The sequence below is a fragment of the Hyla sarda genome, chromosome 4, assembly GCF_029499605.1.
Source record: "Hyla sarda isolate aHylSar1 chromosome 4, aHylSar1.hap1, whole genome shotgun sequence".
In the NCBI taxonomy this organism is placed as follows: domain Eukaryota; kingdom Metazoa; phylum Chordata; class Amphibia; order Anura; family Hylidae; genus Hyla; species Hyla sarda.
Window position 1 is genome coordinate 134740321 of NC_079192.1, and position 27694 is coordinate 134768014.

At 42.1% G+C, this 27694-nt stretch overlaps 1 protein-coding gene across 2 annotated transcripts in view; it reads right to left on the reverse strand.

The window, feature by feature from the left end:
* SQOR (sulfide quinone oxidoreductase) overlaps positions 1 to 27694 on the reverse strand; it is a 51563-nt gene that overhangs the window by 18210 nt on the left and 5659 nt on the right. For both annotated transcript variants that reach the window (XM_056572210.1, XM_056572211.1), the window contains exons 2-7: positions 19715 to 19932; positions 18890 to 19060; positions 15732 to 15785; positions 9934 to 10128; positions 7603 to 7812; positions 5153 to 5336 (exon numbers count right to left, since the gene is read on the reverse strand). In XM_056572210.1, coding sequence (XP_056428185.1) covers positions 5153 to 5336; positions 7603 to 7812; positions 9934 to 10128; positions 15732 to 15785; positions 18890 to 19060; positions 19715 to 19932 — 1032 coding nt within the window. The remainder of the gene's footprint in view (positions 1 to 5152; positions 5337 to 7602; positions 7813 to 9933; positions 10129 to 15731; positions 15786 to 18889; positions 19061 to 19714; positions 19933 to 27694) is intronic.

Below are 27694 nucleotides of genomic sequence, written 5' to 3' on the forward strand. Positions count from 1 at the left end.
GCAAAACTACAACCCCCAGTATGCCAAAACTGTCCAGGCATGCTGGGAGTTGTAGTTCTGCAACATCTGAAGGACCAGATGTTACAGAACTACAACTCCCAGCATGCCTGGACAGTAAGGGCATGCTGAGGATGTGTAGTTTTGCAACATCTGGAAGGGCACAGTGGTCCAAAAACTGTGGACCTCCAGATGTTGCAAAACTGCAACTCCCAGCATGCCCAAACGCCAAGGGCTGTCTGGGCATGCTGGGAGTTGTAGTTTACAGGGTCCTATTACAGCAATACATGTCGCTTTACGGCGATGTGCATTCCTGTAAAGGGCCCGACCGCGGCTGAAGATATACTCACCTGTCGCCGCGGCCGCCATCTTCCTCGCCGGGATCCAGGTCTTCAGGGACGAGGTAAGTATTGGGGCCGGTCCCCAGCACTCCCCCGTCCCCCGCCGCGTCCTCCGGTCTTCCTCCCGTCCTCTCCGGACTTTCAGGGGTCGGGCAGGAGGAAGTAACCGCCCCCCCTCCTGCAATTGGTCGGTTAACTAACCGACAGATCGCAGGGTATAGGAGGAGGTGGCAGGCTTGCCACCTTGCTCCTATACGTTAGCATGGTCCTGGCTGTCTGTGACAGCCGGGATCATGCAAAATTACCGGGCGGTCGGGTCCCAGAGACCCGATCAGCCCGGTATCGCCGCAGATCGATTTGCGGCGATCGCCGACATGGGGGGCCTACATGGCCCCCCTCGGCGTTTGCCCTGGATGCCTGCTGAAGGATTTCAGCAGGCATCCGGTTCCGATCTCTGCCCGGCGAGCGGCAGAGACTGGAAAACGCCAGGACGTACGGGGACGTCCTGGGTCCTTAAGGCCCAGGGTGCGGGGACGTCCCCGTACGTCCTGGGTCCTTAAGAGGTTAAAGGGGTACTCCGGTGAAAACCTTTTTTCTTTTAAATCAACTGGTGGAAGAAAGTTAAACATATTTGTAAATTACTTCTATTAAAAAATCTTAATCCTTCCTGTACTTATTAGCTGCTGAATACTACAGAGGAAATTCTTTTCTTTTTGGAATGCTTTCTGATGACATCACGACCACAGTTCTCTCTGCTGACGTTATTATTATAATAATAACACTTTATTTATTGTTGTCCTTAGAGGAATTTGAACCCAAGTCCCCAGCACTGCAAGGCAGCGGTGCTAACCACTCAGCCACCATGCTACCCTTAGCGTACATCTGCTATGCATCTGCTATGCACGGTTGCTAAAATGGACAGACATGTCAGCAAAGAGCACTGTGTTCGTGATGTCATCAGTGTTCCAAAAAGAAAGGAATTTCTTCAGAAATAGCTGAGACATTTAGTATGATCAATTTACTAGAGGTCTCTGATTTTGGTGTTTACCTGTGTATTAGGTGTATATATTTTTGGTGATCTAACTTCTCAATTATGAACGTATTTGTACAAGTTTGGTTAATTTGCAATACTGCATACACTTGGGACACTTACTTTTGAGAAGTTAGGTTGGCATTATATAACTTGTATATGGCATTTTTTCCATATTTCATCTGTAATTTTTAGTTGTTAGTGGGTGTAGACTAGCTGCTATGATGTCTCCTATACACTGCACCCACAAAGGAGATCCTGCTCCCATATCTCTCTAAAGCAAACCCTCAGAAGCAGCAGCAGAGCATGGAGGATATTACTTAATAAATAATAATTTTATTTGAGAAAGTGACTCTCTTGAACTTTGAGCACTATACCTTTCTCTTGTCTCATATGTTTTGGAACACTGTGGGTAGAGATGAGCGAACTTACAGTAAATTCAATTCGTCACGAACTTCTCAGCTCGGCAGTTGATGACTTATCCTGCGTAAATTAGTTCAGCCTTCAGGTGCTCCGGTGGGCTGGAAAAGGTGGATACATTCCTAGGAAAGAGTCTCCTAGGACTGTATCCACCTTTTCCAGCCCTTCGGAGCACCTGAAAGCTGAACTAATTTATGCAGGAAAAGTAATCAACTGCCGAGCCGAGAAGTTCGTGACGAATCGAATTTACTGTAAGTTCGCTCATCTCTAACTGTGGGTATAAGTGTTTACCAGTTTGCTCAGTTTTAGGTGTACAGAGTTTAAGTGAGCGCCTTCCATTTTCTATTTTTATTTGAGATCTAATACTTCCTATAAATTTCAGTAATCTCTGTTGGCTTTTGTCTCTCTCTCCAAGCACTCAACCCATCCCTCCCTATCCCCTCAACCTTTCATTAGGTTTGTATGGGTAGCAATACTCTGATGCTTTAATGAGCTGACAAATTCTCAGTTTTTCAACATGAATGATGAGAGAATAGTGACATAATAAAGGGGTATTCCGGGCAAAAACATCTTATCCCCTATCGAAAGGATAGGGGATAAGATGTCTGATTGCGGGGGGCCCGCTGCTGGGACCCCCCGCGATCTCCCTGCAGGAGCCCGCATTCTATGCGTAGCTGCGTCTGAAGTTTCGGAAACCTCCGGGCTTCCGAGACGGGGACGTGACGTCACGCCACGCCCCCTCCATTCATGTCTAGGTGAGGGGGCGTCGCGGCCGTTACGCCCCCTCCCATAGACATGAATGGAGTAGGCGTGGCGTGACGTCACGTCCCCGTCTTGGAAGCCCGGAGGTTTCCGAAACTTCAGACGCAGCTACGCATAGAATGCGGGCTGCTGCAGGGAGATCGCGGGGGGTCTCAGCGATCAGACATCTTATCCCCTATCCTTTCGATAGGGGATAAGATGTTTTTGCCCGGAATACCCCTTTAAGGGGGGTGGGGTGTTAAGGAGAGTCCGATAAGTGGAAAAATGTTGACCTTTTTCACAATACAGTTCGCTTGACTTAGGTTCCTTGGATCTGCCAGGGAAAATGATATTAAGGGCTCGCCCTACTTTTTGTAAACCTGCTTTAAAGTTATCATTGCACATCACAAATATGGACATTTATCAACGGGTTTAGTCAGGTTTTCTTTACTATAATTGTCGCAAAATTGTCGCAACTGCGACTACACAATTTTTCGTGCGACATTTTGACTGGAAAGCGAGAAAAGCAAGTTTTCCTAAAATTTACTATGTAGTAATAATTTTAAAATGGACTACGGGTAGTCAGGTATTTATTAACTGCGACAGTCGCAACTGCGCAAAAAAAAGTCGCAACAGCGTTAAAAATTGACTAAATTTACTCCAGCTCAAACATGGAGCAGAAAAAGCTACTACCAAAGTAAAAAAGGAAAAATTGCTTACGTGGAAGAAAATTATCAACAGGCTGAAACCAGTTGATAAATACGTCGCACATAAGCAAAAAAAAATTACTAAAAAAAAGAATACATAAGCAAACATTGATAAATGTCCCTCAAAATAGAATATCTGGTGACTTGTTTTAAAGTCAGCTTCAAATTAAGTTGTCTTTTTCTAGACCTTTGGAGCCATATTTTAGGGGTTCACTATTCTGTCACGGCTTTAGCCCACCATTACTGGTGGACCTGCTTGACCATGACTTGCCTGTTAAGCAGTAGCACCCAATTTTACCACCCTGGGTACAACAAGTTGATTTCACTTAAGGAATAGAATGATAATAAATTAAATCTCCAATAAAAAAAAAAAAAAGATAACTGCTAACACACATACTTAATCATATGAGCCTTAGTATTAAAAGGCAGCCTGAAGTTTCACTTAAGGTAGTCCAAAAAAAATGTAAAGTCTGTATATTAAAGTAGTATAAGAAAATGTTTTGAGGCAAACAGAAATATTTCTAGATATCCCCAAGCAATACTTTTCAGTTCAAGTAATATAAGACATGAAGATGGACAGCTGATCTTTACTATCATAAAGTCAAAAAGTTATACTCAAAATAAACTGCCAAAAAAAATAAAGGGAACACTTAAACAACACAATGTAACTCCAAATCAATCACACTTCTGTGAAATCCCACTGTCCACTCAGGAAGCAACACTGATTGACAATCAATTTCACATGCTGTTGTGCAAATGGAACAGACAACAGGTGGAAATTATAGGCAATTAGCAAGACACCCACAATAAAGGAGTGGTTCTACAGACCACTTCTCAGTCCCTATGCTTCCTGGCTGTTGTTTTGGTCACTTTTGAATGTTGGCGGTGCTTTCACTCTAGTGGTAGCATGAGACAGAGTCTACAACCCACACAAGTGGCTCAAGTAGTGCAGCTCATCTAGGATTGCACATCAATGCGAGCTGTTGCAAGAAGGTTTGCTGTGTCTGTCAGAGTAGTTTCCAGAGCATGGAGGCGCTACCAGGAGACAGGCCAGTACATAGGAGATGTGGAGGAAGCCATAGGAGGCAAACACAGCAGCAGGACCGCTACCCCCACCTTTGTGCAAGGAGGAGCACTGCCAGAGCCCTGCAAAATGACCTCCAGCAGGCCACAAATGTGCATGTGTCCACTCAAACAGTCAGAAACAGACTTCATGAGGGTGGTATGACGGCCCGACGTCCACAGGCCGCACAACCCTCCATGTGCTTGCCAGAGGTAGCCTGACTGCCATTAGGTACAGAGATGAGATCCTCAGACCCCTTGTGAGACCATATGCTGGTGCAGTTGGCCCTGGTTCCTCCTAATGCAAGACAATGCTAGACCTCTTGTGGCTGGAGTGTATCAGCAGTTCCTGCAAGAGGAAGGCATTGATACTATGGACTGGATGTCCTTCCCCAGACCTGAATCCGATTGAGCACATCTGGGACCTCATGTCTCGCTCCATCCACCAACACCATGTTGCACCACAGACTGTCCAGGAGTTGGCGGATGCTTTACTCCAGGTCTGGGAGGACATCCCTCAGGAGACCTCATCATCAGGAGCATGCCCAGGCATTGTAGGGAGGTCATACGGGCACGTGGAGGCCACACACACTACTAAGCCTCATTTTGACTTGTTTTAAGGACATTACATCATAGTTGGATCAGCCAGTAGTGTGGTTTTCCACTCTGATTTTGAGTGTGACTCCATATCCAGACCTCTATTTGACCTAAATTTGATTTCCATTGATAATTTTTGTGTGATTTTGTTTTCAGCACATTCAACTATGTAAAGACAAAAGTATTTTATACGATTAATTCATTCATGCGTTATCTTTGTGTTCCCTTAATTTTTTTGAGCAGTGTAGTTTTCTTACCTAAGGCAGCTGCCGTTTTTGATGTTGGAAGGTTTGTACAGTCTCCAATACCAAAAACATTGGGGTACTTCTTATGCTGTAGGGTCTCCTTGTCTAAATCCACCCAGCCACCTGCGTCAGCCACAGCACTGTTTACAAGCACATCTGGTGGTCCCATTGGAGGGGTCACATGAAGCATTTCATACTGCAAGAATAAAAGTGAGTCACATTGTATTTATTCCATATAATAAAAAGGTAAATCTTCTCCTGTCAAAAAAAAAACAAAAAAAAAAAAACACATTTTAAATAGGCAAGATACCAATAGTTATGTTCTCAAAATGTGCAGTGTGTAATGAAAATGACCACTATTAAAACGAGTACTCCGGGATATGAAAACTTATCCCCTATTCTATATAAGTATAGGGGATAAGTTTCAGATCGCGGGGGATTCGACTGCTGGGGCCCCCCCTGCGATCTTCCATACGGGGCCCCCAACTCTGTCGAAATAGCGCATTTCAATCACCGCATACGGCAGCCGACACGCCCCCTCAATACATCTCTATGGCAGAGCCAAGTTTTCATTGTTGGGACCCCATGCGATCTCCTGCTGGCACCCCGGTCCTCTGAGAGGACTGCTACAGACAGCACATGCTCCATTCATTCTCTAAAGGGGCGCCAAAGAGACTCGAGTGCTGTACTTTGGCATCTCTGGCACTCCCATAGGAATGAATGGATCGTGTGCTGTCTGTAGCACGCATTCCTCTTGGGGAGTCGTGGCACCGGACAGAGGATTGCAGGGTGTCCCAGCGTTTGGACTGACTACCCCTTCAGGGTTTTTTTTTTTTTTTTTTTTAAAGGGTATTTATTTTAAAATTATCTTACATGTCATAAAGACATGTTACAAGCGGAATAATAAGTCATTAAAAGGGGTTATCCAGGATAAAAAAAAAAAAACTAAAAACACATCTGCTTTCTTCCACAAACAGCCCCATACTTGTCCTCAAGTTGTGTGTGGTATTACAACTATGCTTGATTGACTTCAGTGGAACTGAGCTGCAATACCAAATGCAAACTAAGGACAGGAGTGGTGCTGTTTCTAGAATAACTCAGCTATGTTTTTCTAATTCTGGATAACCCTCTTAACGACTCAGCCCATTTTCACCTTAAGGACTCAAAACACTCTTCGTTTTTGCACTTTAGTTTCTCCCCCTCATCTTCTAAAAATCATAACGCGTTCAATTTTGCACCTACAGACCCATATAAGGGCTTATTTTTTGCGTCACCAATTGCACTTTGTAATGACATTACTTATTTTGTAACGTAATCTGCGGCGAAACGAAAAAAAAATTATCAAATTTTTAGGGCTTCCGTTTCTAGGCAGTGCACTTTTCGGTAAAAATGACATTATCTTTATTCTGTAGGTCCATACAGTTGCAGGGACACCCAATTTATGTAGGTTTTATTTATTTATTTTACGACTTTAAAAAAAATTATAATTACATGCACCAAAATTTGTATGTTTAAAATTGTCATGTTCTGACCCCTAGAACTTTAAAAATTTTCCGCGTATAGGGCTAAATGAGGGCTTATTTCTTGCGCCGTAATCTGTAGTTTTTATCGCTACCATTTTTGCTTTGATGGGACTTTTTGATCGCTTTTTATTAATATTTTTATGGTATATGAAGTGACCAAAAGTTCACAATTTTTGACTTTGGTATTTTTTTACGTGTACGCCATAGAACGTGCAGTTTAGCAAACCTTTGCATACACTGTTCAATGCTATGCCATAGCATAGCATTGTTCAGTGTTCTCGGTGCCCTGCTGCTCCAGGGAGGCAGGTGAGGACCCTCCCATCGTCCAGTAAGCTGATCGGGACATCGCGATTCTGTCATGATAGTCCCGATCAGCTCCGCTGAGCTGCCGGGATAGTTTTACTTTCAGTTTAGACGCCACAATCAACTTTGATCGCAGCGTCTAAAGGGTTAATGCCAGGCATCGTCCCGATCGGCGGTGCCCGTAGCAACCGGGACAAACAGGGTTTAACCCGTTCAGGTACACCCTGAGTCCTTAAGGACTCGGGAGTGGGGGCATACTCGTACGCCCTGCGTCCTCAACTGGTTGAACTTGGAACCTAGGGCAGTCCCCAGAATAAGAGAAGAAGAAGAGGTGATTTGTCGAAATTTTCGGCACTGCTCATAGATATTCATCGATCCCTCTGAGCATGAATGTACTTCATTGAATTTTGAGCTCTAAAACTGGGATTTGCTTAGGGTTTAAAGGGGTACTCTGCCGAAAAACATCCAAAGGATAGGGGATAGGATGTTTTTCAGTACCCCTTTAAGCTGACAACCAATGTCATCAATAATGATTTCAGTCTAGTGCAGTCTTTATTTATATAAAATTGCAGAATGTTATTTTTAACATTTTATTAATAAATACTACCTGTCTGGAGACAGGTTGTTGTGGCTTACCTCATACACTTTGGTCTCTCCTGGATTATCAAGGTTCTCAAATACAGCTTCTTGTTTGTCCGCTCGCACCTCAATAAGGTTGTGTCTGAAGTTAACCTGAATATTTCTCTCCTCAATGATCTTTAACAAGGCATCTGCATATTTCTTTACTCCAAAGATGACTCCCAGAGACGTGTTAAAGATGAAGTTGGCATCAGATCGTTTTCCTGTCTATTTGTGCAAAATAAAAATAACTATTAAGGTAAAACCAGTTATGGTAATGTTTTTCAAACAGTGTGCCTTGTGCTACAGCAAAACTACAAGTCCAAGCATGCCTGGACAGCCTTTGGCTGTCTAGGCATGCTGGGAGTAATAGTTTTGCAACAGCTGGAGACACACTGTTTGGAAAACACTAAGTTATGGATTGATGATTACTTTCCCTAGACCATCCTATGACAGTAACAAAATAGTTTTGTGGCAAAATTCCTACAATTAAAAGGAGTTATCCAGGTTTTATTAACGTTTCACCATTGTGCCTGTGTTACCAAGTTATGTCTTAAGTGCTTTACTTGCCTTAGGTGTGTGGGGTGCATCGACCCCATCTTTTGAATTTTCATAGTCCCCCTAGGTTCAGCATTCCTCCGGTGTCTTGATGGCTGTTGTCTAGAGCCTTTCCCAGGATCCTGTTCAGCTCGAGACAACAGCTGATCACAGGGGCAGCGGCAAGTACAGCTAGACCGCACAAGTCATCAGGGGGCGGAGTTGTTAGGGAAGACCAAGAAGCCAAGCCCCCTGTGGTCAACTGTTGTTTTGAGTTGAAAAGGATCCTGGGAAAGCTCGAGACAGCAGTCATCCATACACTGGAATAATGCTGAACCTGGTGTGTGTGCGGGGTCGGGGACCATAAAATCACAAAAAAGTGGTTGATCCATCAAACTTAGTATCACAGGCACATTGGTGAAAAGTTAATAAAACCTGTATAAGCCCTTTAAAGCGCACCTGTCAGGTCCTGCACGAAAAAAAAAAAAATGATTTATATGTTGCTCAGTACCTAATCCTGACCATGTAATCAAATTTTTTATGCCCTCTATCACCTATAATAAAAACACCTCTTTTCATTGAGTCACAGTGTTAGAAATCCTCTAAGGGTAATGGGGCGTGTCCCTCCCTGTGGTGGTGGGAGGCGATCGGTGTGTCTGCTCATGCAACCTTGTCTGTGAATCATCTCTTGTACATGACTCATGGACAAGCCTGATGCTGCTGCAGGACTGGTTAGTGTCCAAGTAGGCATGAGGAGGTATTGGGATTTTCATGAGCCGTTTTCCATATTACAAAAGGTCAGTGCCCATTTAAAGGGGTACTCTGGTGAAAACCTTTTTTCTTTTAAATCAACTGGTGCCAGAAAGTTAAACAGATTTGTAAATTACTTCTATTAAAAAATCTTAATCCTTCCTGTACTTATTATCTGCTGAATACTACAGAGGAAATTCTTTTCTTTTTGGAATTCTCTCTGATGACATCACGAGCACAGTGCTCTTTGCTGAAGTCATTATAATAATAACTTTATTTATTGTTGCCCTTAGTGGGATTTGAACCCAAGGCCCCAGCACTGCAAGGCAGGATTGCTTACCACTGAGCCACCATGCTGCCCCTAGCATACATCTGCTAGGCACAGTTGCTAAAATGGACAGAGATGTCAGCAGAGAGCACTGTGCTTGTGATGTCATCAGTGTTCCAAAAAGAAAGGAATTTCCTCTGTAGCATTCAGCAACTAATAAGTAATGGAAGGATTAAGATTTTTTAATAGAAGTAATTTACAAATATGTTTAACTTTCTGGCACCAGTTGATTTAAAAGAAAAAAGGTTTTCACCGGAGTACCCCTTTAAGTGATTTTTCACTGAAGACAGGTTGTCTAAAATTTCTTTTTTGCATCCAGTCTAAGACTGAGCCTAGAGTTATATACTGAGCCTAGAATACACTTTGCAGTACCATTGTAAAGGCAGCTGTACAACACATTAAATTTGACAATTGCAGTACGGAAAAGGAAAAAAAAATAACCCTTTTATGTTGAGCCATTTTTTATCAGACAATGGGCTTCAAATTCCATCCAAGCTAGAAGTTAAAAAGTCCATGGTGGTAGATCATCTGCGCAGACAATGGTTCAATTGAGCTGAACAAGCTAGATCAATCACTATGATGGACAAGCATTATGTCTGAACTCCAACTACCACGTGGGTCTGATTTTAAAGGTAGTTAGGATAAGTCCCAGAAAGGAATATAAATGTTCCTTTCAGATATACAATAACAATACAATAATAATGAAATATAATAAGATATAAAATTATTATTACATTTCTGAGATACTCCTCTGCTAAATACATAATTTTCTGTGGGGCGCCTGCACATTTCACTGGCGTGTTAGGGAAGGTGAATATGGCATTTCCCTTCTTAAAATCTTGCAGTGCTTTCCAGGTTTTCTCAACAGTTTTTACAGAGTAGTTGGAACCGATTTTGGGATAGTCAAATCCTTCTGGAAGTCCTTTCACCTGTGCAAACAAAACAGAACAGACACGGCATATTTAGTATTTCAGTACCTGCCCTACCTTCAGTACTGGTCTAGTAAACAAAAAGAAAAGGTAAAGTTGAAAGAATAAGTCAGAAAACAGCGAGAAAGCTGTTCATGTTTGTGTCATCATTTCTCTTGTTGTGCTCTTGCATTGCTGGGCCCCTAACATTTTAGACGTCAACAGCGCCCGTTTAACCCTACTGTCATGCTGCTTTTTTTTATGCCATCTGAGATGGAGAATGAAAGGCAAAGAATTACAGGCACATATAAGTAAATTTCTAATTATTTTCAGGTTTACCCCATACACACAGTGCTAACAGTCAGCGATTAAAAAAAAAAGATCATATATGTATGGAAACATATGCATGAAAATATAGTACTGTACTACAATCGTACAACCATGTTTACCATATGTAGTGTTCCCTTAACATTCTACTGATCGCTCCATAGCTCACTTTAGTGGAGTATATAATTTAGCTAGTATCACTGCATACAAATATTATTGGTTACAATAGATCACTGTTTTTGTTTTAGAGGAACAGTAAGGTGCTACTCAGTGACATTAGATGCAGTATTGTACAGTTCACTACATAGTAGTATGACCATTTTTATTATTTTTCCTCTAAGAAAAAAACCCTACATAAGTATTGTTCAGGAATAGCCAGTGACTATATTGCGGCCCAACAGGTATGGTCAGATAAGTTACAACCAGGCTTCTTAATATGTCTACAGTAAAATCAGCATCAAGCAGTGAATGTATTTCCATTGATTAAATTATAAATTCCAAAAACAGCTTGTGTTCTAGATCCAATGTATAGGTAAAGTTGATGATTTACTTAGGTTTTCTGTTATGGAGCGATAAACTGCTCTAAATCAAATTAGATTATTGTTTTGTTATGCGCTCCGGCCGCAAACGCTAGCTGTGAGCGCATGGTCCCGTTACCTGCTGCTGTCAGCGGGGCTGGGATTCGCATCGTGGGATGCACCCGCATGCGAATCCCAGCCCGTCACTCACCTGGTGTTTCGCCTGCCCCCGCCTCTGCGCTCCGGCGCGCGTGTCCCTGTCCCCTATGGCACGCGTGCGCCAGAGCTTTAAAATTTAAAGGGCCAGTGTAGCCATTAGTGAAGTAACACCTGTGGCTCATTGATAAATTCCTCCACCTACCACACCACACTTCCCTGCCGGATCTTTGTTGCCCTAGAGCCTTAGAGAAAGCATTCCTGTGTATGGCCTTGCCGTGTATTATACCCTTGCTCCGTGACCTGACTTGCTCCTTTGCCGCCTGCCTACTGACCATTTTCTACATTCCTGACTACGCTACTGTGCTGCCTGCCCTGACCTCCTGCTATCCAGACAACGAGTTGCCGTATCCCACCTGTGGCTCGCATCTCCTCAGCTGCCTGTGTGGTTGAGCCGTGCCAGGGGTAGTGACCTGGGTGCCGCCTGCCACAGCAAGTCCATCCCAATTTGCGGCGGGCTCTGGTGTAAACCAGCAGCACCTTAGACTCTGCTCTCTGGTACGGTCCAAGTGATCTACCACACAGGTCCAGCAGATCTACTATCATCAGTGTTCCAGTCTACTGAAACGTGAGTGTTACAATTATGACAATTCTCTGGAATTTGATACAAATTATTTGTTTTGAAGGACTCAAGCACATCCACTACTGTGATTAAAGGGGTTGTCTGAGGAAAATGTGTATTTCACTAATATGCCCTGACTGCCTAATAAAACATTTAAAGGAAATCTGTCATCAGAATCACCCGCACTAAACCTGTTACACAGGCTTGTAGTGCGGGTGATCCTGATTAAAACGCTCCTTACCTGGTTAAAAATGGTTCAGTGGTTCTTAAGATATCTTTATTTTTAGTTTTCTGTTATTCCCTGGCTTGGGACTCAGTGGGAGATGTTATCATCTGGGACTCGGCCACACGTCATTCTAGCTGGGCGGAGCTGCCGCCCGGCTCATGAATATTCATGAACTTATCCTCGCGGCCCTCCCCACCAGACCTAGAAAAAGGAGTTAGACTACGAGGATAAGGTCATGAATATTCATGAGCCGGGCGGCAGCTCCGCCCAGCTAGAATGACGTGTGGCCGAGTCCCAGATGATAACATCTCCCACTGAGTCCCAAGCCAGGGAATAACAGAAAACTAAAAATATAGATATCTTAAGAAGCGCTCAACCATTTTTAACCAGGTAAGGAGCGTTTTAATCAGGATCACCCGCACTACAAGCCTGTGTAACAGGTTTAGTGCGGGTGATTCTGATGACAGATTTCCTTTAACTCACCTTCCTCACTCTCTCTGTAGTATCAGAGGCTAAGAGGGAGCGAGGAAAGCATATAAAATTCTTCATGGCAGTCTGGGCACATTAGTTAAATAAAACTTTTCAAAGGACAACCCCTTTAATAAAATTGGCACAGAGAAAATTTTGGGAGAGGGTCTTATCAGACTAGTGACCTGCGACCCAGGCAACTCAAATGGCACCTATACCCACGGTGTTGAATATGGCAAATAAATAGTAAAGAAATTGAGGCTCAGTGAAACAGTAAACAGTACCACCTAGTGGGCACATCATGTAAAAACTACACAAAAGTGAACTGAAGGTCTGCAACATGGGCAATTAGTCTGTGATATATTTAGGCCTTCTTCATGACAAGTTTTTGTTTTGTTTTTGTTTGTTTTTTTATAAATATACGATTCGCATAAACCATGGGAATTTGCTCCGTTGCGGCTTTTAAAGGGGTTATCTAGAAAGCAGGAAAGGCATCATCACTCCTCCCTCCACTGCGGCTCATTTCTGGTTTTTATCTCATCTCAGCCCAACACCTTCTTACCTGATTTAAAAAGGGCAGTACTACATCATGATTGCTGCTAATGTACATTCGAAGTTACATTTCATGCAACATTGTGCATAAATCAAATGTGGCGATTGCAATATACTACTGCCTCATCAAATGAGAAAAAAAAGGTAATACCTTTCCTACTCCCTGGACAACCCCTAAACAAAGTGATGTTGTTTGAGAAAGATCCATGCAGATTCCATTATGGGTAGCAAGGACTGAATAGGGTTAATCCGTATCACTGCAACCTAATCTGTAGCAGATAAAGTGAAAAAAGTTTGCTACTTTAATTTTACTATACATTATACTATAATTTTCCTTGTATGAGTGAAAGGATATGAAATATATAGGATATGAAATTGCCTAATTGTCAAACAATATTGTGCAGAAGCCACAAGAAGAGTTTTTTTATTTTTTTTAATTAACAGTCCCTGTGACCTATATATATGCTGTTGCCCTCATCTGTGTTAGCCTGCTCCTACTTGTAATAAAAGCAATTTTAAAAAGGAGCATATATGGTGACCATTGTTTATGCCATTCCTTTCAGTTTGAAGCCACACTCGCATGCAGCTAAAACAAAGTGAGCATATCTGAGAGCATGCTGCAAAAATCATCTGTATTGGACGCACATTGCCTTGTGTGAATAGGTGAAATATAGACGATCGTGATGAAAGGCCACAGGATTGATCGAAGGCTCTGCAAATAAGCTCGAATCAGCAAGACAAGTGCTCATATACTGCAGTAACTTTGCCCGTGCAAAAGAGACCCAAGGCTATGTTTTCATTGAGTTTTTTGGTCCATTTTTCTCATCCTTTCACAGCTCACAAAATAGTCCAAAATACTGTGTTGGAACATAGTCTCACACAGCATAATTGAAAGCCCAGTCTGAATATACTGCAGTGATGGAAATTTCCATTTACCAGACAGATTATTAACTCTGGTGCCCATTTGCTCTGAAAATTGATAAAACTGTCACATGTCGTATATGAGGACATAATCCTCAAAGATTGTGATCTAGCAAAGAGACTGGTAACTTTCACCTCCTTTCATTGTTTGCTAAGGGAGGTACAGTATCAAACATCATTAGGAGTCAGTCTTATACTTCTGTTCTACAGATCGGGTATGGAGAGACTTAGGTCTATGATGGTCAGCAACTGTATGAAGTCAGTCAGTTCTGTCAGTGTTAATGACCCCCATGACAATACGGGGTCCAAGTGAGCTATTTTAAAAGCAGGTGTATTGGGGTCATATTGCGCTAAATTGTGCCTGGACTTGACACCACCGCTATGCTGTTTTCCACTATAATATCTACCAGCCTCTTCGTTGGTATGTTCGGTCAGGCCCTCTGACAGCTATCTATGGATCAGCGACTTTGAAATATTGTCTGCACGTTATTAGATAGCGACTATATCCCATCAATACCTTGTTCACACATAAGAGTTTTTACATACAGGACTGTAGAAAACAGCGGTCCAGATTAGTGTTGTCTGTGGCCAGTATAGCCATCAGTGTACGAGCATGCAGTAACGTCAGCTGGTGTACTGTATATGCACAATAGTTTGTCTTAGTTTACTGTAACATAGAAGCCACTCTCCCAGAGGAGGTCTGTTAGTCTGTGGACAAATATTTGTATTTATATAGTCCACGTTTAAGGCACTGGTATCTGAGAATTGCAGCAGTGTGCCCATACATCCAAGACTTTTACACCATAGTCTGTGACCCCACATCAACCACGATAGGGGTAGTAGTGGTGGATTTGGGCCCCATCCCTGGTGTGTGACAATCAGGAACAAATGAGCTATAGAGCATGATAATTTTAAAATAATCATAGGGACTCTCCATCACTGTTTTTATACAATTAATAATAAAAGGCTATGTTTTTACATTACTAGGATTTCTACTTTCCCAGTATCACTAGAAAAATGGCCTCTTATGTCTGTCCAAACAGACCTGTTGTAAGTTGGAATTGATACGACCTCCTAGTGATATTGGATCTAACTGTAGTGGGAGTCAGTGAGTTTTGTGCTTGAGTTCTATGAATTAGAAATATACGCATGCATGGAACTCACATTGTACATTCTACAGTTGTCTTAGCAACTCAATCTCCCAGCATCGACCTGCATCCTTACCTGCCCAATCTGAAGAGTACGCAGGAACTCTGCTATACATGTACACTTTCATATCTGTGGACTGTGAAGGCCTGAGAAGCAAGGTAAACTCTGTCATGTACCTGGAACTAATCCATGAATTTAAGACCTTTGTAAAACATGGTCCTACTAAGTATTCTTCTGCCATAGGGAATGTGCCATTAGGGGAGGATGTGGTCAACCACAATGCTACTGTACACATGTCCATCCACAGGTATCAGACCCAAGGTGTGCCAAGCAAACCTTCACCATACCATTATACCACCAGCCTGTTCACACCTGACAGGAAGGGATCATTCGTGCATGCTTCTTGCGTCAAATTCTGACCCTTCAGTTAGGATGGTGCAAAAGAAATCTGCATTCACCTGACCAGGAACTGTATTAACACTGCTTAGTGATTCCATTTTATGCTCCTTCTACCAACTGGAGTCTTCCCTTCGCAAAAAACTGGACCAGTGCTGTTTTCTTACAGTAGTGTTAACATTTTTTTTTATTTTATTCCTTTCTACAAAAGTTAAGATTACAATTAAGATTAAGATTTATTTAGTAGTCTATATCATGTACATTCATGTAATGTAAAATAATACTTTACCTTTTCAAACTGCAATTTGATACCAAGAGCAATGATCAAGTATTTGTAGCCTATCTATAAAGAAAGAAGGAAAAGGTAGAATAAACAAAACACAGATAAACCTAGTAATTAGAGATGAGCGAAGTTACAGTACTTCGATTCGTCACGAACCTCGCGGCTCGGCAGTTGCTGACTTTATCCTGCATAAATTAGTTCAGCTTTCAGCTGCTCCGGTGGGCTGGAAAAGGTGGATACAGTCCTAGGAGAGAGTCTCCAGCCCACCGGAGCACCTGAAAGCTGAACTAATTTATGCAGGATAAAGTCAGCAACTGCCGAGCCGCGAGGTTTGTGACGAATCAAAGTACTGTAACTTCGCTCATCTCTACTGGTAATGCCAACTATGAAACATAAAACCAAACCAAGCAGTTTTGTTTATGTAAGCATACATCCAACAATCCACAAGCCTCGTCTGTACTCTTGAATATGCCATCACTTAATGATCAGTGGGAGTCTAACCTCTGGGAGCCCAGCAATCCTGAGAATAAAGGGGCCGCAGCACTGACATAACAATGGCCCTAAACTATGCTTTCCCCAAACAGCGGCAGCCGGCATCATTCACTGGAACAGAACCAACCTGCAAGTCCCTGCACAACAGGGTGGCTGGGGCACTGCTGTGCAGGAGGGGAAAAAAAAAGTCTAGGAAACCCCAATACTGTGGTGTCTGTATTTCCGGGATCAGTGGGTGTCCCAGAGGTTGGAGCCCCAGAATAATAAATAGATGGCATAGCCAAACAATATCCGTGACTTGAATGTTTCTAATAGCAAACTATAATATGTAAATGCAAATCTAGACTATAATACAAACTGTAGTATAGAATCAGTTTAGGAAAAGTATGGCAATGTATTTACAAACTTAACTTTTATATAGATTCATTCCATATGTAAAACAAATGTAAAAAGGTATGTTAACACGTGTTATATATGCTGCAGATTTTTTGCTGGTAAATTAATCATAAAATATGAAGCTGAAAATCTGCACCTGCATTGAAAACACAATATAACTTGCAACACATTGGCCCTCATTTACTATTCTAAACCCGACTTGTTTTGTAGGGTTTTTCTGGTGCATCTTTGTCTGCGCCATGTTGCAGACATCGTGCGGCAGTCTGCGACACGATGCGACATTTTTTCCCGACGGACCCGATGTGGATTCTCCCAAACCCGAAAAAGGGGCGTAACCCGACATTTCTGAGCTTTCCCACGTATTTATAAATGTTTCCAACCCGAATTTGTTGAATTGTTGTTGATTTTTTCCCGACAACTCAGAGGAGTTGGAAACCAAAACCAACAAAACCCACGTGCGCCAAACAGGATGCGACATAATAATAAATACCAGGGGAAAAAAGCAATCGGATAAGAAAGCAAGATAGACTTACAACCCGATTTTCTAAGTAAATGAGGGCCAATGTGTTCAAGTAGGTATTTGTTTTTCTATTACAATGAAGCAATCCCATTGTGACAGACAGGCAGACTTACAGACTGAAGTTTTCCACTCCAATCTCTGCTTATTTCATGTTAAATCTTCACATCTGACAAGGTTTTGTGATTCCATGGGCTTATCCAGAACTGTTTGTGCACATTAATTTTTTAATTATTATTCATTGTTATTTTTTTTATTGTAAATCTGAGCATTATAGGAGAAATTTTTAAAAACTGTCTAAAATGAAAAACTCTGTTGCCTACGGCAACCAGACCATAACTGTCGTTTTTAAGAAATGAATGTTGAGCTCTGATTTGTTACTATGGGCAACAAAGACAGTTTTGTTTTAGACACTTTATAAATTTCCCACTATGTGTGTGATCCGAAAGCTTAATAGATAATTTGTATAACTCCCACTGACTTCAATGGAAGTTGTGCAAACAGCATAGCCCCGCGAGCTACACAGTTTATGTACAGTATGGTTCAGCAGTTGTGTGAGAAACAGTTTGCTCTAGAACTGCATTTGGGGCCTTTAAAGGGGTACACTTTTTTTTTTTTTAAATCAACTGGTGACAGAAAGTTAAACAGATCTGTAAATTACTTCTATTAAAAAATCTTAATCCTTCCAGTACTTATCAGCTGCTGTTATGATCCACAAAAAGTTATTTTCTTTTTGAATTTCCTTTCTGCCTGACCACAGTGCTCTCTTCTGACACCTCTGTCCATTTTAGGAATTGTCCAGAGTAGGATAGGTTTTCTATGGGGATTTGCTCCTACTCTGGACAATTCCTAAAATGGACAGAGGTGTCAGCAGAAAGAACATCCTGTGGATCATAACAGCAGCTGATAAGTACTGGAAGGATTAAGATTTTTCAATAGATGTAATTTACAAATTTGTAACTTTCTGGCACCAGTTGATATATATGTTTTCCAGTAGAGTACCCCTTTAACAAAAAAACAAAAACAAAAACACATGGATAACCCCTTTAAGGGTGCATGCACACTACGTTTCTTAAGATACGGGACCGTATACGGCTGGGGAGAGGGGGCGGAGAGTCAGGGGCGGGGCAATCGCATGCTGCCATATGCGGTCTCGTATCTAATGTATTTCAATGAGCGACCTGAGTGAAACGCTGCCTCTGATCGGCTACGTTTTGGCCCGTATATGGTTTCCCGACCGGACCTACGAGCGTAGTCAACAGCGTTTTTTAGGTCCGGTCGGGAAACCGTATATGGGGCAAAACGGAGCCAACCGGAGGCAGCGTTTCACTCCGGTCGCTCATTGAAATACATTAGATACGGGACCGCATACGGCAGCGTGCGGTTGCCCTGCCCCCGACTCTCCGCCCCCCCTCTCCCCAGCCGTATACGGTCCCGTATCTTAAGAAGCGTAGTGTGCATGCACCCTAAGGCTGGCATATGAAACACAGGTCCCCCATAGTTGCTCAATTTTAAGGGTTACTTTAAATTGGAATACCCCGTTAAATGTTTAGTAAACATATTTGGGGAGATTTATCAAAACCTGTCCAGAGGAAAAGTTGCTGAGTTGCCCATAGCAACTTTTCCTCTGGACAGGTTTTGATAAATCTCCCCCATTGTTTCTTTCTTTGGCATTAGCAGAACTCAGTTACGTCATGTGTTCTAGTAATTATGAATTTTCAAATTCATGAAATTCCTTCTTCATTTACATTATATTTACCTCTTTGCCATCATCAATACGAATACAGTTTTTATCAGGATCAAAACCTTTCACTTCAGATTTTATCCATGTGACACCAGAGGGGATTAAGCTAGAAGTAGATCTTGCAGAGCTTGCCACCTTCTTTGCCCCACCACCAACGAGAGTCCATATGGGCTGGTAGTAATGAACCTAAACAAGATGTATCATTAGTTATGCAGTCATGTTATCTTTATGTTCCATGAACAGGTGGGGGGGGGGGGGGTAACAAGTATAACTACTAAAACAGTTTTAAAGGGAATCTGTCATCAGTGTCACTGATGATAACGATACTTACCTATCCCTGATCCATCACTCAGTTCACTCCTTAACCTCCTTATTTGAGTGTCAGGCTTGGTGCACAGGTGGTGCTCCAGGAGTAAGCCGACATCACTGCTGCTGCTTCTTCAAGCCTGCTCACAACTGGGCTAAAGAAGCTGCAGTGATGAGGTCAGGCTCAGGGGGCTCATGGAGCTCTGCTTATGCACCAAGCCTGCCGCCCGAATATGGAGGATAATGGAGGAACGAAGCGGTGGAGCGGGGATCAGAAAGTATCATCATCAGTATGACCCACACTACTAGCCTGTACCAACAGGTTAGTGCAGAGGACACTGATTGCAGAATCCCTTTAAGCGGGTTATCTGCTAGCTACCCTGGTTGTTACCCACATTTTCTAGAATCAGATATAACTAAAAAACAGATAATGTAATGACAACAATTACAATCATAATAACTATCATCTATTTATACATATGTTATGTATAAAGTCAAAAAGAGAAGTTGACAGAATTGGTAGATTCCCCTTACCTCACTTGGCTCAATGACAGCGACTTTTCCAGCTCCAACTTTTCTTTTCATACGAGCACTCATAGTGATTCCACCAGCACCTCCTCCGACGACAACTACGTCATAGTACTCCTTAGCAGCATATCTGGCGGTCATGTGCAGGCTGCGACAGGAGCCGCTGTGTACCCCTGCTCTGAGCAAGTTGGCACACTGATTGGCACCACATTGCAAAGTCATCTCTAGGAAAAGAAAAAAAGAGAAAAAAAAAAGACTAAGTCACTCATGTGAACAGACATCACAAACAATGATATGACCTATAGAAGTATCATTGATATATCTCTTACATACTGGTATTTCAGGGTCTAATTGACCAGGTAGTTTATTTTATAACTTTTGCATTTGTTTTGTTAGAATATCTGAGTAATTTGTTTTCCTTTACAGCATATGGAGATGTATTAATTTAAAAGTTATTCAAACAGATATATAGACTGGGTTCACACACAGTATTTTGATCAGTATTTTTAGACAAAACCAGGAAAACTGCAAATCTTTCCATTATCGTTCTTATCTGTGTCAGTCCACTCCTGTCTTTGGCAGAAAATACTGACTGAAATACTGTGTATAAATAACCCAGACAAAGCATTGCAAATGCCTACCTGTGGGGCCCCCAAACACAGAATGTGGGAGGATCTGCATTAAGAAGGTGACATGTCACTTTTTCCTTTATTTTTTTGTACATTATTATGGAAGTTGCTTGGGAAATGCTTTACAGAAACCCTCAAGGGCATAGAAATCAATGGACTGGGCCTGTCCCATTCACATGAATGGGAAACGTTGCTGGGCATTCGCTCTGATCTTTGCAAATGTCATTTCATAGGAAAGGGGACTCGGAGCTTCATCTAGGGTGAATGAGGTCTTACCTGTACACTGGTGGCACCTTTTGCTATGAGGCTGGTGCAAGGATTTTTGCAACCCTAGGCAAAACCTCATTTTGTCACCCTCATTTCTCCACCCCTTTGGTCCCAGCTTTTGGCCAACTTTTTTGGACTATACTGTTACTGTATAAAATTAACTATACAGAGATCAATATTCCCACATACAGTTACCATGTAAAAGTAGATACCAGTTTTACTCAAGCTCTGCAGACTGTATAACTAATAACAGGTAGCGTCTTCTCTGATTGGAGTCGGTCACGCACAGGAAACACTGTGTAAAGTGACAAGATGGAGTAGTGCAGCCACATCCCGTTACGGACACAGCATGACTTGAACTCTGTGTGAGTCTCAAAGGCGCACATAAGGCTTAAAGGGGCCATCGCTCAGGGCGTCCGGGATGTTTGTCCTGGATCCCTGGCCGTTGACCTCAACCACTGAGCACTCTAGGTCAGCGCCTACCTCTCTTATATGTGGTGCTGACCCTGCCAGCAGCTCCTACCTTATGGTCACAGACAAAACAGGAAGTCTAAGCTTAGTTTTAGACCTAGTACCAAAAATGGAAACTGCAAGATTTCAGATTATAATTTAAAAAAATAAATGTATTTTACTATCTCTATTTAAAAAAAAAAATCACCAAAAATTGATAATATTTAACGTAAAACTTGATTTAAACAATTGTCTGATGACACATTAACCCTTAGGCCATGTTCACACTTCCAAAATGTCCGCACGGGAATGCGCCATCTCATAAACTGCTATGTATTCTGTGTGGAGTCTGCAGAAAGAATGCACAGGCTTATTCCTTCTGCAGACAAGAAAATCGGAATTTCAGTGCCAGAAACATCTGGCGCGGAAATTCCGCCATGTGCACAGCGCAACAGAATCCCACTGAATACAATGGGACTCTGTTGCTGCAGAATCTCCAGTCAAATTCCGCATGGAAATTCCAGACAAGCGGAATTTCAATGGGATTCTGCTGCACTGTGCACATGGCGGAATTTTCGTGGCAGATGTTTCTGCCTTGTCTATTTTATTTTGCGGATTCTGCTCAGAAATGCATTGCTGTCTATGAGACGGTGCATTTCCAAGCACCTGCTGAATTGTGTAAATGAGCGGAATGTCCGCCCATGTTTTCTGAACGGACATTATACACATTTTCAACCGTGTGATCATGGCCTGACAGTGTGTTAAAACATTACTGCAATTTTTGTAATGTTTCCTAGAGAGGCTTAATAAAGTAAGTGTACGTTCACAAGTTATCTATATATGCTGCAGATTTTCCATTGTTAAGTCTATGTTAAAATCTGCTACAGAAAAATCTATTGCATATATAGTACATGCAAACGTACCCTATTGTCTGGTAGTAATGTAGCATCCTGACCCACCACTACATATAAATGTTCTGGAAGGTTAACAGACATTTGCTGCCAAGTAAGTAATCTACAGGTGAAAGGCAGACATGTACACAAGGCGGGGTTCTTCAGACCATGAGGTCACACTGTTCTCTCTAGGTAAAGGGCCATTTTCACCTATACGCATTCCTCTCCAGTTAGTAATCATGTGATTCATCTCATTTGTAATAAAATACCCAGTGACTTCTATTTGAAAACAGGACAAAACTACAGTGATCCCTCAACTTACAATGGCCTCAACATACAATAGTTTCAACATACAATGGTCTTTTCTGGACCATTGTAACTTGAAACCAGACTCAACATACAATGTACAGACAGTCCAGATCTGTGAAACGTGTCACAACTGGAGGAACTGACCAGTCAGAATGGGCATTTTACTGGCAAATCACCTGTATTACTGAAGTACATGCACTGACTGGTGTCTGGTAGCACCCCCCTACAGTACAGGAAGGAACTACAAGTTCTGTACTACTACTTACGTGTGCCAGGGTTAGCCGCTCCTTTGGACACCAAGTAAGGGCGGCTCCATTTGGGACACTGTGTGTACTGTATAGGACCCTGAAGAAGCTCCTGTCCTCTACATAAACCATTGTTTCCCAACCAGGGTGCCTCCAGCTGTTGCAAAACTACAACTCCCAGCATGCCCGGACAGCCGTTGGCTGTCCGGGCATGCTGGGAGTTGTAGTTTTGCAACAGCTGGAGGCACCCTGGTTGGGAAACACTGACATAGACAGTGATTTACAGCTCCCAGCAGATATTTCTTTTATATGTAAGGATTTGCTTTATCTATATTAGTTATCTATTTATTTTTCTTTAATCTTTACCTTTTCCTATTTTTGGATGACATTTTGGTGGCTTCAGCACCAATTACCAGGTTTCCATAGAGTTATGGTCTCAACATACAATGGTTTCAACATACAATGGTCGTCCTGGAACCAATTAATATTGTAACTTGAGGGACCACTGTATATTGCAAGTGGAATCAGGAACTCTTTTCACCTTGGGTACATTATTTTAGGCTGAGAGGGGGAGATCTAAGATTAGAAAACGACAGTTGCTTTCTTCTAAAAAAGAGCGCCACATCTGTCCTCAGGTAAGGTGCGGTAATACAACTTGGCTCCATTCACGTCAATAAAACTTAACTGCAATACTGCGCACAAACTGAAGACTAAAGTTGCGCTGTTTCTAAAAGAAAGCAGGTCTGTTTCTGACGGCCTTCACGCCCCCCCCCATAGACTAGCAATGAGGGGGCATGGCCTGATGTCACAAGGGGGCGTGGCTGATCCCCGCAGTGCGCACACAGCGTTGTGAACTAAATATTCCAAACACTGGCCAGTGGGGTGCCCCTTTAAGCATTCTAGAATTATTCTAGAGAGCACTCCAACAATTTAATTGAACCAGTAAAAAAGTGTGCTGTAAAAGTAGCCACAAGCTACAAAAAGTGTTATAATGACATGCAAATATGTAAAAAAAAATAAAAAAACAGCACAGATGATTTTATTCTTTTAAGAGTTTACTGTGTGAAAACTCAGTTCCTGAACACTGGTCTTAAAGGGGTTATCCAGGAAAAAACTTTTTTCTACATATCAACTGGCTCCAGAAAGTTAAACAGATTTGTAAATTACTTCTATTAAAAAATCTTAATCCTTTCAGTACTTATGAGCTTCTGAAGTTAAGGTTGTTCTTTTCTGTCTAAGTAATCTCTGATGACACGTGTCTCGGGAAACGCCCAGTTTATAAGAGGTTTGCTATGGGAATTTGCTTCTAAACTGGCCGTTTCCTGAGACACGTGTCACCAGAGAGCACTTAGACAGAAAAGAACAACCTTAACTTCAGAAGCTCATAAGTACTGAAAGGATTAAGATTTTTTAATAGAAGTAATTTACAAATCTGTTTAACTTTCTGGAACCAGTTGAGATATATATATATATATATATATATATATATATATATATATATATATATAAAAAAAGTTTTTTCCTGGAATACCCCTTTAAAACAATGTTGAAGTTACCAGCCCACTGTTCACTTATCTGTGATGTATGTGCACTTTAGTTTGGGTCAAATACAGCCCAGAAAATGTGCAAAAAATGCTCCAAAGAATAAACATGAATGGCTAAAAAGAAGGGCCCTGCACTTTGCTTTACTGAATAGGTATTGCCAGCCAAGTTTGATTCTTTTTCTTTTTTTTTTAAGCAATTTTGCTCACGGACCAAAATAAAGTATGCAAACACATATATATATATATATATATATATATATATATATATATAAAAAATCATTAGGACATGCAGAGGGACATTGGCTCAGTTATTTGTGTTATAACAAGAAAAATTTATTTTGTAAGTCATCTAGTCAAGTAAAATGAGATGTTCATACAAGTCATGTGTAACATGAGCCTTGCAGGTCTTCAGGCTGTATATTATCCTCCTCCTATTTACAATTCCTGTGCTGACATCATTGTGTGGAGTGCTTTCCTGCACGTTCACATCCATAAAAGAAGGTCACATGATTCACGTAAAACCCTATTTCTGGCGGTGAACAGCATTCCGATGAGTCCATGTACACTGCTCAAAAATAAAGGGAACACTAAAATAACACATCCTAGATCTAATGAATGAACTAATTGTATGAAATACTTTCGTCTTTACATATTTGAATGTGCTGACTACAAGATCACACAAAAATTATCAATGGAAATCAAATTTATCAACCCATTGAGGTCTGGATATGGAGTCACACTCAAAATCAAAGTGGAAAACCACACTGCAGGCTGATCCATCTTTGATGTAATGTCCTTAAAACAAGTCAAAATGAGGCTCAGTAGTGTGTGTGGCCTCCATGTGCCCGTACGACCTCCCTACAATGCCTGGGCATACTCCTGATGAGGTGGAGGATGGTCTTCTGAGGGATGTCCTCCCAGACCTGGACTAAAGCATCCACCAACTCCTGGACAGTCTGTGGTGCAACGTGGCATTGGTGGATGGAGCGAGACATGATGTCTCAGATGTGCTCAATCGGATTCAGGTCTGGGGAACAGGCGGGCCAGTCCATAGCATCAATGCCTTCCTCTTGCAGGAACTGCAGACACACTCCAGCCACATGACGTCTAGCATTGTCTTGCATTAGGGGGAACCCAGGGCCAACTGCACCAGCATATGGTCTCACAAGGGGTCTGAGGATCTCATCTTGGTACCAAATGGCAGTCAGGCTACATCTGGCAAGCACATGGAGAGCTGTGCGGCCCCCCAAAGAAATGCCACCTCACACCATTACTGACCCACCACCAAACAGCCATGCTGGAGGATGTTGCAGGCAGCAGAACGTTCTCCACGGCGTCTCCAGACTCTGTCACCTCTGTCCCATGTGCTCAGTGTGAACCTGCTTTCATCTATGAAGAGCACAGGGTGCCAGTGGCAAATGCCAAATGACCTGCACGGAAATGGGCTGTAAGCACAGCCCCCACCTGTGAACGTCGGGCCCTCATACCACCCTCATGGAGTCTGTTTCTGACTGTTTGAGTGGACACATGCACATTTGTGGCCTGCTGGAGGTCATTTTACAGCTCTTTGGCAGTGCTCCTCCCTGCTGACATCATGACCACAGTGCTCTCTGCTGATATCTCCATTTTAGAAACTGTCCAGAGCAGCATATGTTTGCTTTGGGGATTTTCTCCTACTCTGGACAGTTCTTAAAATGGACAGAGATGTCAGCAGAGAGCACTGTGCTTGTGATTCAGCAGAGAGCTCTGTGTTCCAAAAAGAAAATAATTTCCTCTGTAGTATTAAGCAGTTAATAAGTACTGGAAGGATTAAGAGTTTTTAATAGAAGTAATTTACAAATCTGTTTAACTTTCTGGCACCAGTTGATTAAAAAAAAAAAAAAAAAAAAGTTTTCCAACGGAGTATTCCTTTAAACAATTAAGTAAATTTTACACAAATCTTGCAAACTACCTGCTCCACTGTGACTGGCATAAACTAAAGGGACAAGATTAAAGTCACCATTTAAAAATAAAAACCCAACTACAGTGATGACACAAATGACCAAATGTAGCCATAAATCAAGCGCTAAGAACCTACAGTGCAGACCTCAGAACTACGGAACTATAGAACAACTTTTTTCCCCCAATTGAGGCCGGGGCTCAATAATGTAAAGAGAAATCCCAGTGGGATCAAAGGGGATCCCAGATTCAAGCATTATACCACATTAAGACAGAAATACACATTTAGCCCATAGCATGTTTTATTTTTTTTTTTTTTTTACCGAAATGATAAACAAGTGACACAGCATATAAGTCAATCCAACAATGCATTGTATTGCAGTTTTCTCTACTGTGATCATGAGGTGCAATAAATGCAAATGCATAAGATTACAACATTAGTTTGCATGAATTGCAATGTTACATCCAGGTCATTATGGCACAGTAGTTTAGCTATATACAGATGTACAGGGAGCTTATGCCGACTCACAATGACTAGACATTTTTCATTTAGCATGTGTCAAAACAGTATGTACAGGACTAGGCATGTAGCCAAAATTACAGTAAGGAGCTGGGGGTCTGCATAGTTCACTCCTTAAAGGACATCTACAGCCTAAATATACTTATCCCCACAGGATAAGGGATAAGTGTTTGACTGCAGGTGGGGGGGGTCTGCGCCGCCCCCCTCCCCCCCTTCAGCTGGGGAGAGGGCGGGAAGCTGAAATCAGGAGATGTGAATACCCCTTTAAGCTGGCCATACGTGAGATAAAGGTCTAATGTGTGTGTGGTCAGCTTTAGGCTAGGTTTCCACACAGGTTTTTTTCTGGAGTTTTTTTTATTTTTATTTTTTTTCTTGCCACTGCAGAAGCCAGAAGTGGATTCAAAATGAATGGGGATATAAAGAAAGGATTTATACTTCTCCTTCCCACTGGATTCACTTCTGACTTTGGCTCAAAATCTGCAGTGGCAGTATTCCTAAAAATGGCCGAAGAAAACCTGTGTGGAAACCTAGCCTTAGGATACTATCTGCTGATGGATCTAGCAGGTATGCAGCTTAGCACACCAATCCATGAACATCCAACTAGCCTGACCCGACAAACGACCAAAACCCCAAAACCCTATTCGGGACACCATTATGTCCTCAAAGCCTGAAACAGAGACACATAAAAGGAACAACAAGTCTGTCAACGGCAGCTTGTTGATGGTTTACATTTACATGGCTATACACCCAGTATACACCCAGAGCTCATCACATGTGGAGCTAGAAGGCCTAGAGGACAGCCGAACAATGCGCAAACACTCTTTTTCGTTGTCTGAGCAAAAATTAAAATTCATCATTCATTGTCCGCACATCTCCTCATGTAACAGGACCTGCGACTGATGATGATCTAGGAAAAGGGCTGCAAAAAATCCAGAGTTCATTCATTTGGCCCTTCCTGCAAACCACGTAATACGCTCCTCAAAATGACACCGATGTACTTGATCGGCACTCACACCGGGCATAAGTCTGCCTGTGTAGTCCTAGCCTAAGGACAAGAAAAGTTTCATTGACTTATGGGCTTTTCTGAGCAGATTCTGACAAAAGAATAAACCTGTTCATTCAGTCGGCGGGGGAATCCTGATCTGTTTTGGAAGTTCCGCTAAGGGACTATTCACATGGCTTGCGGAATTC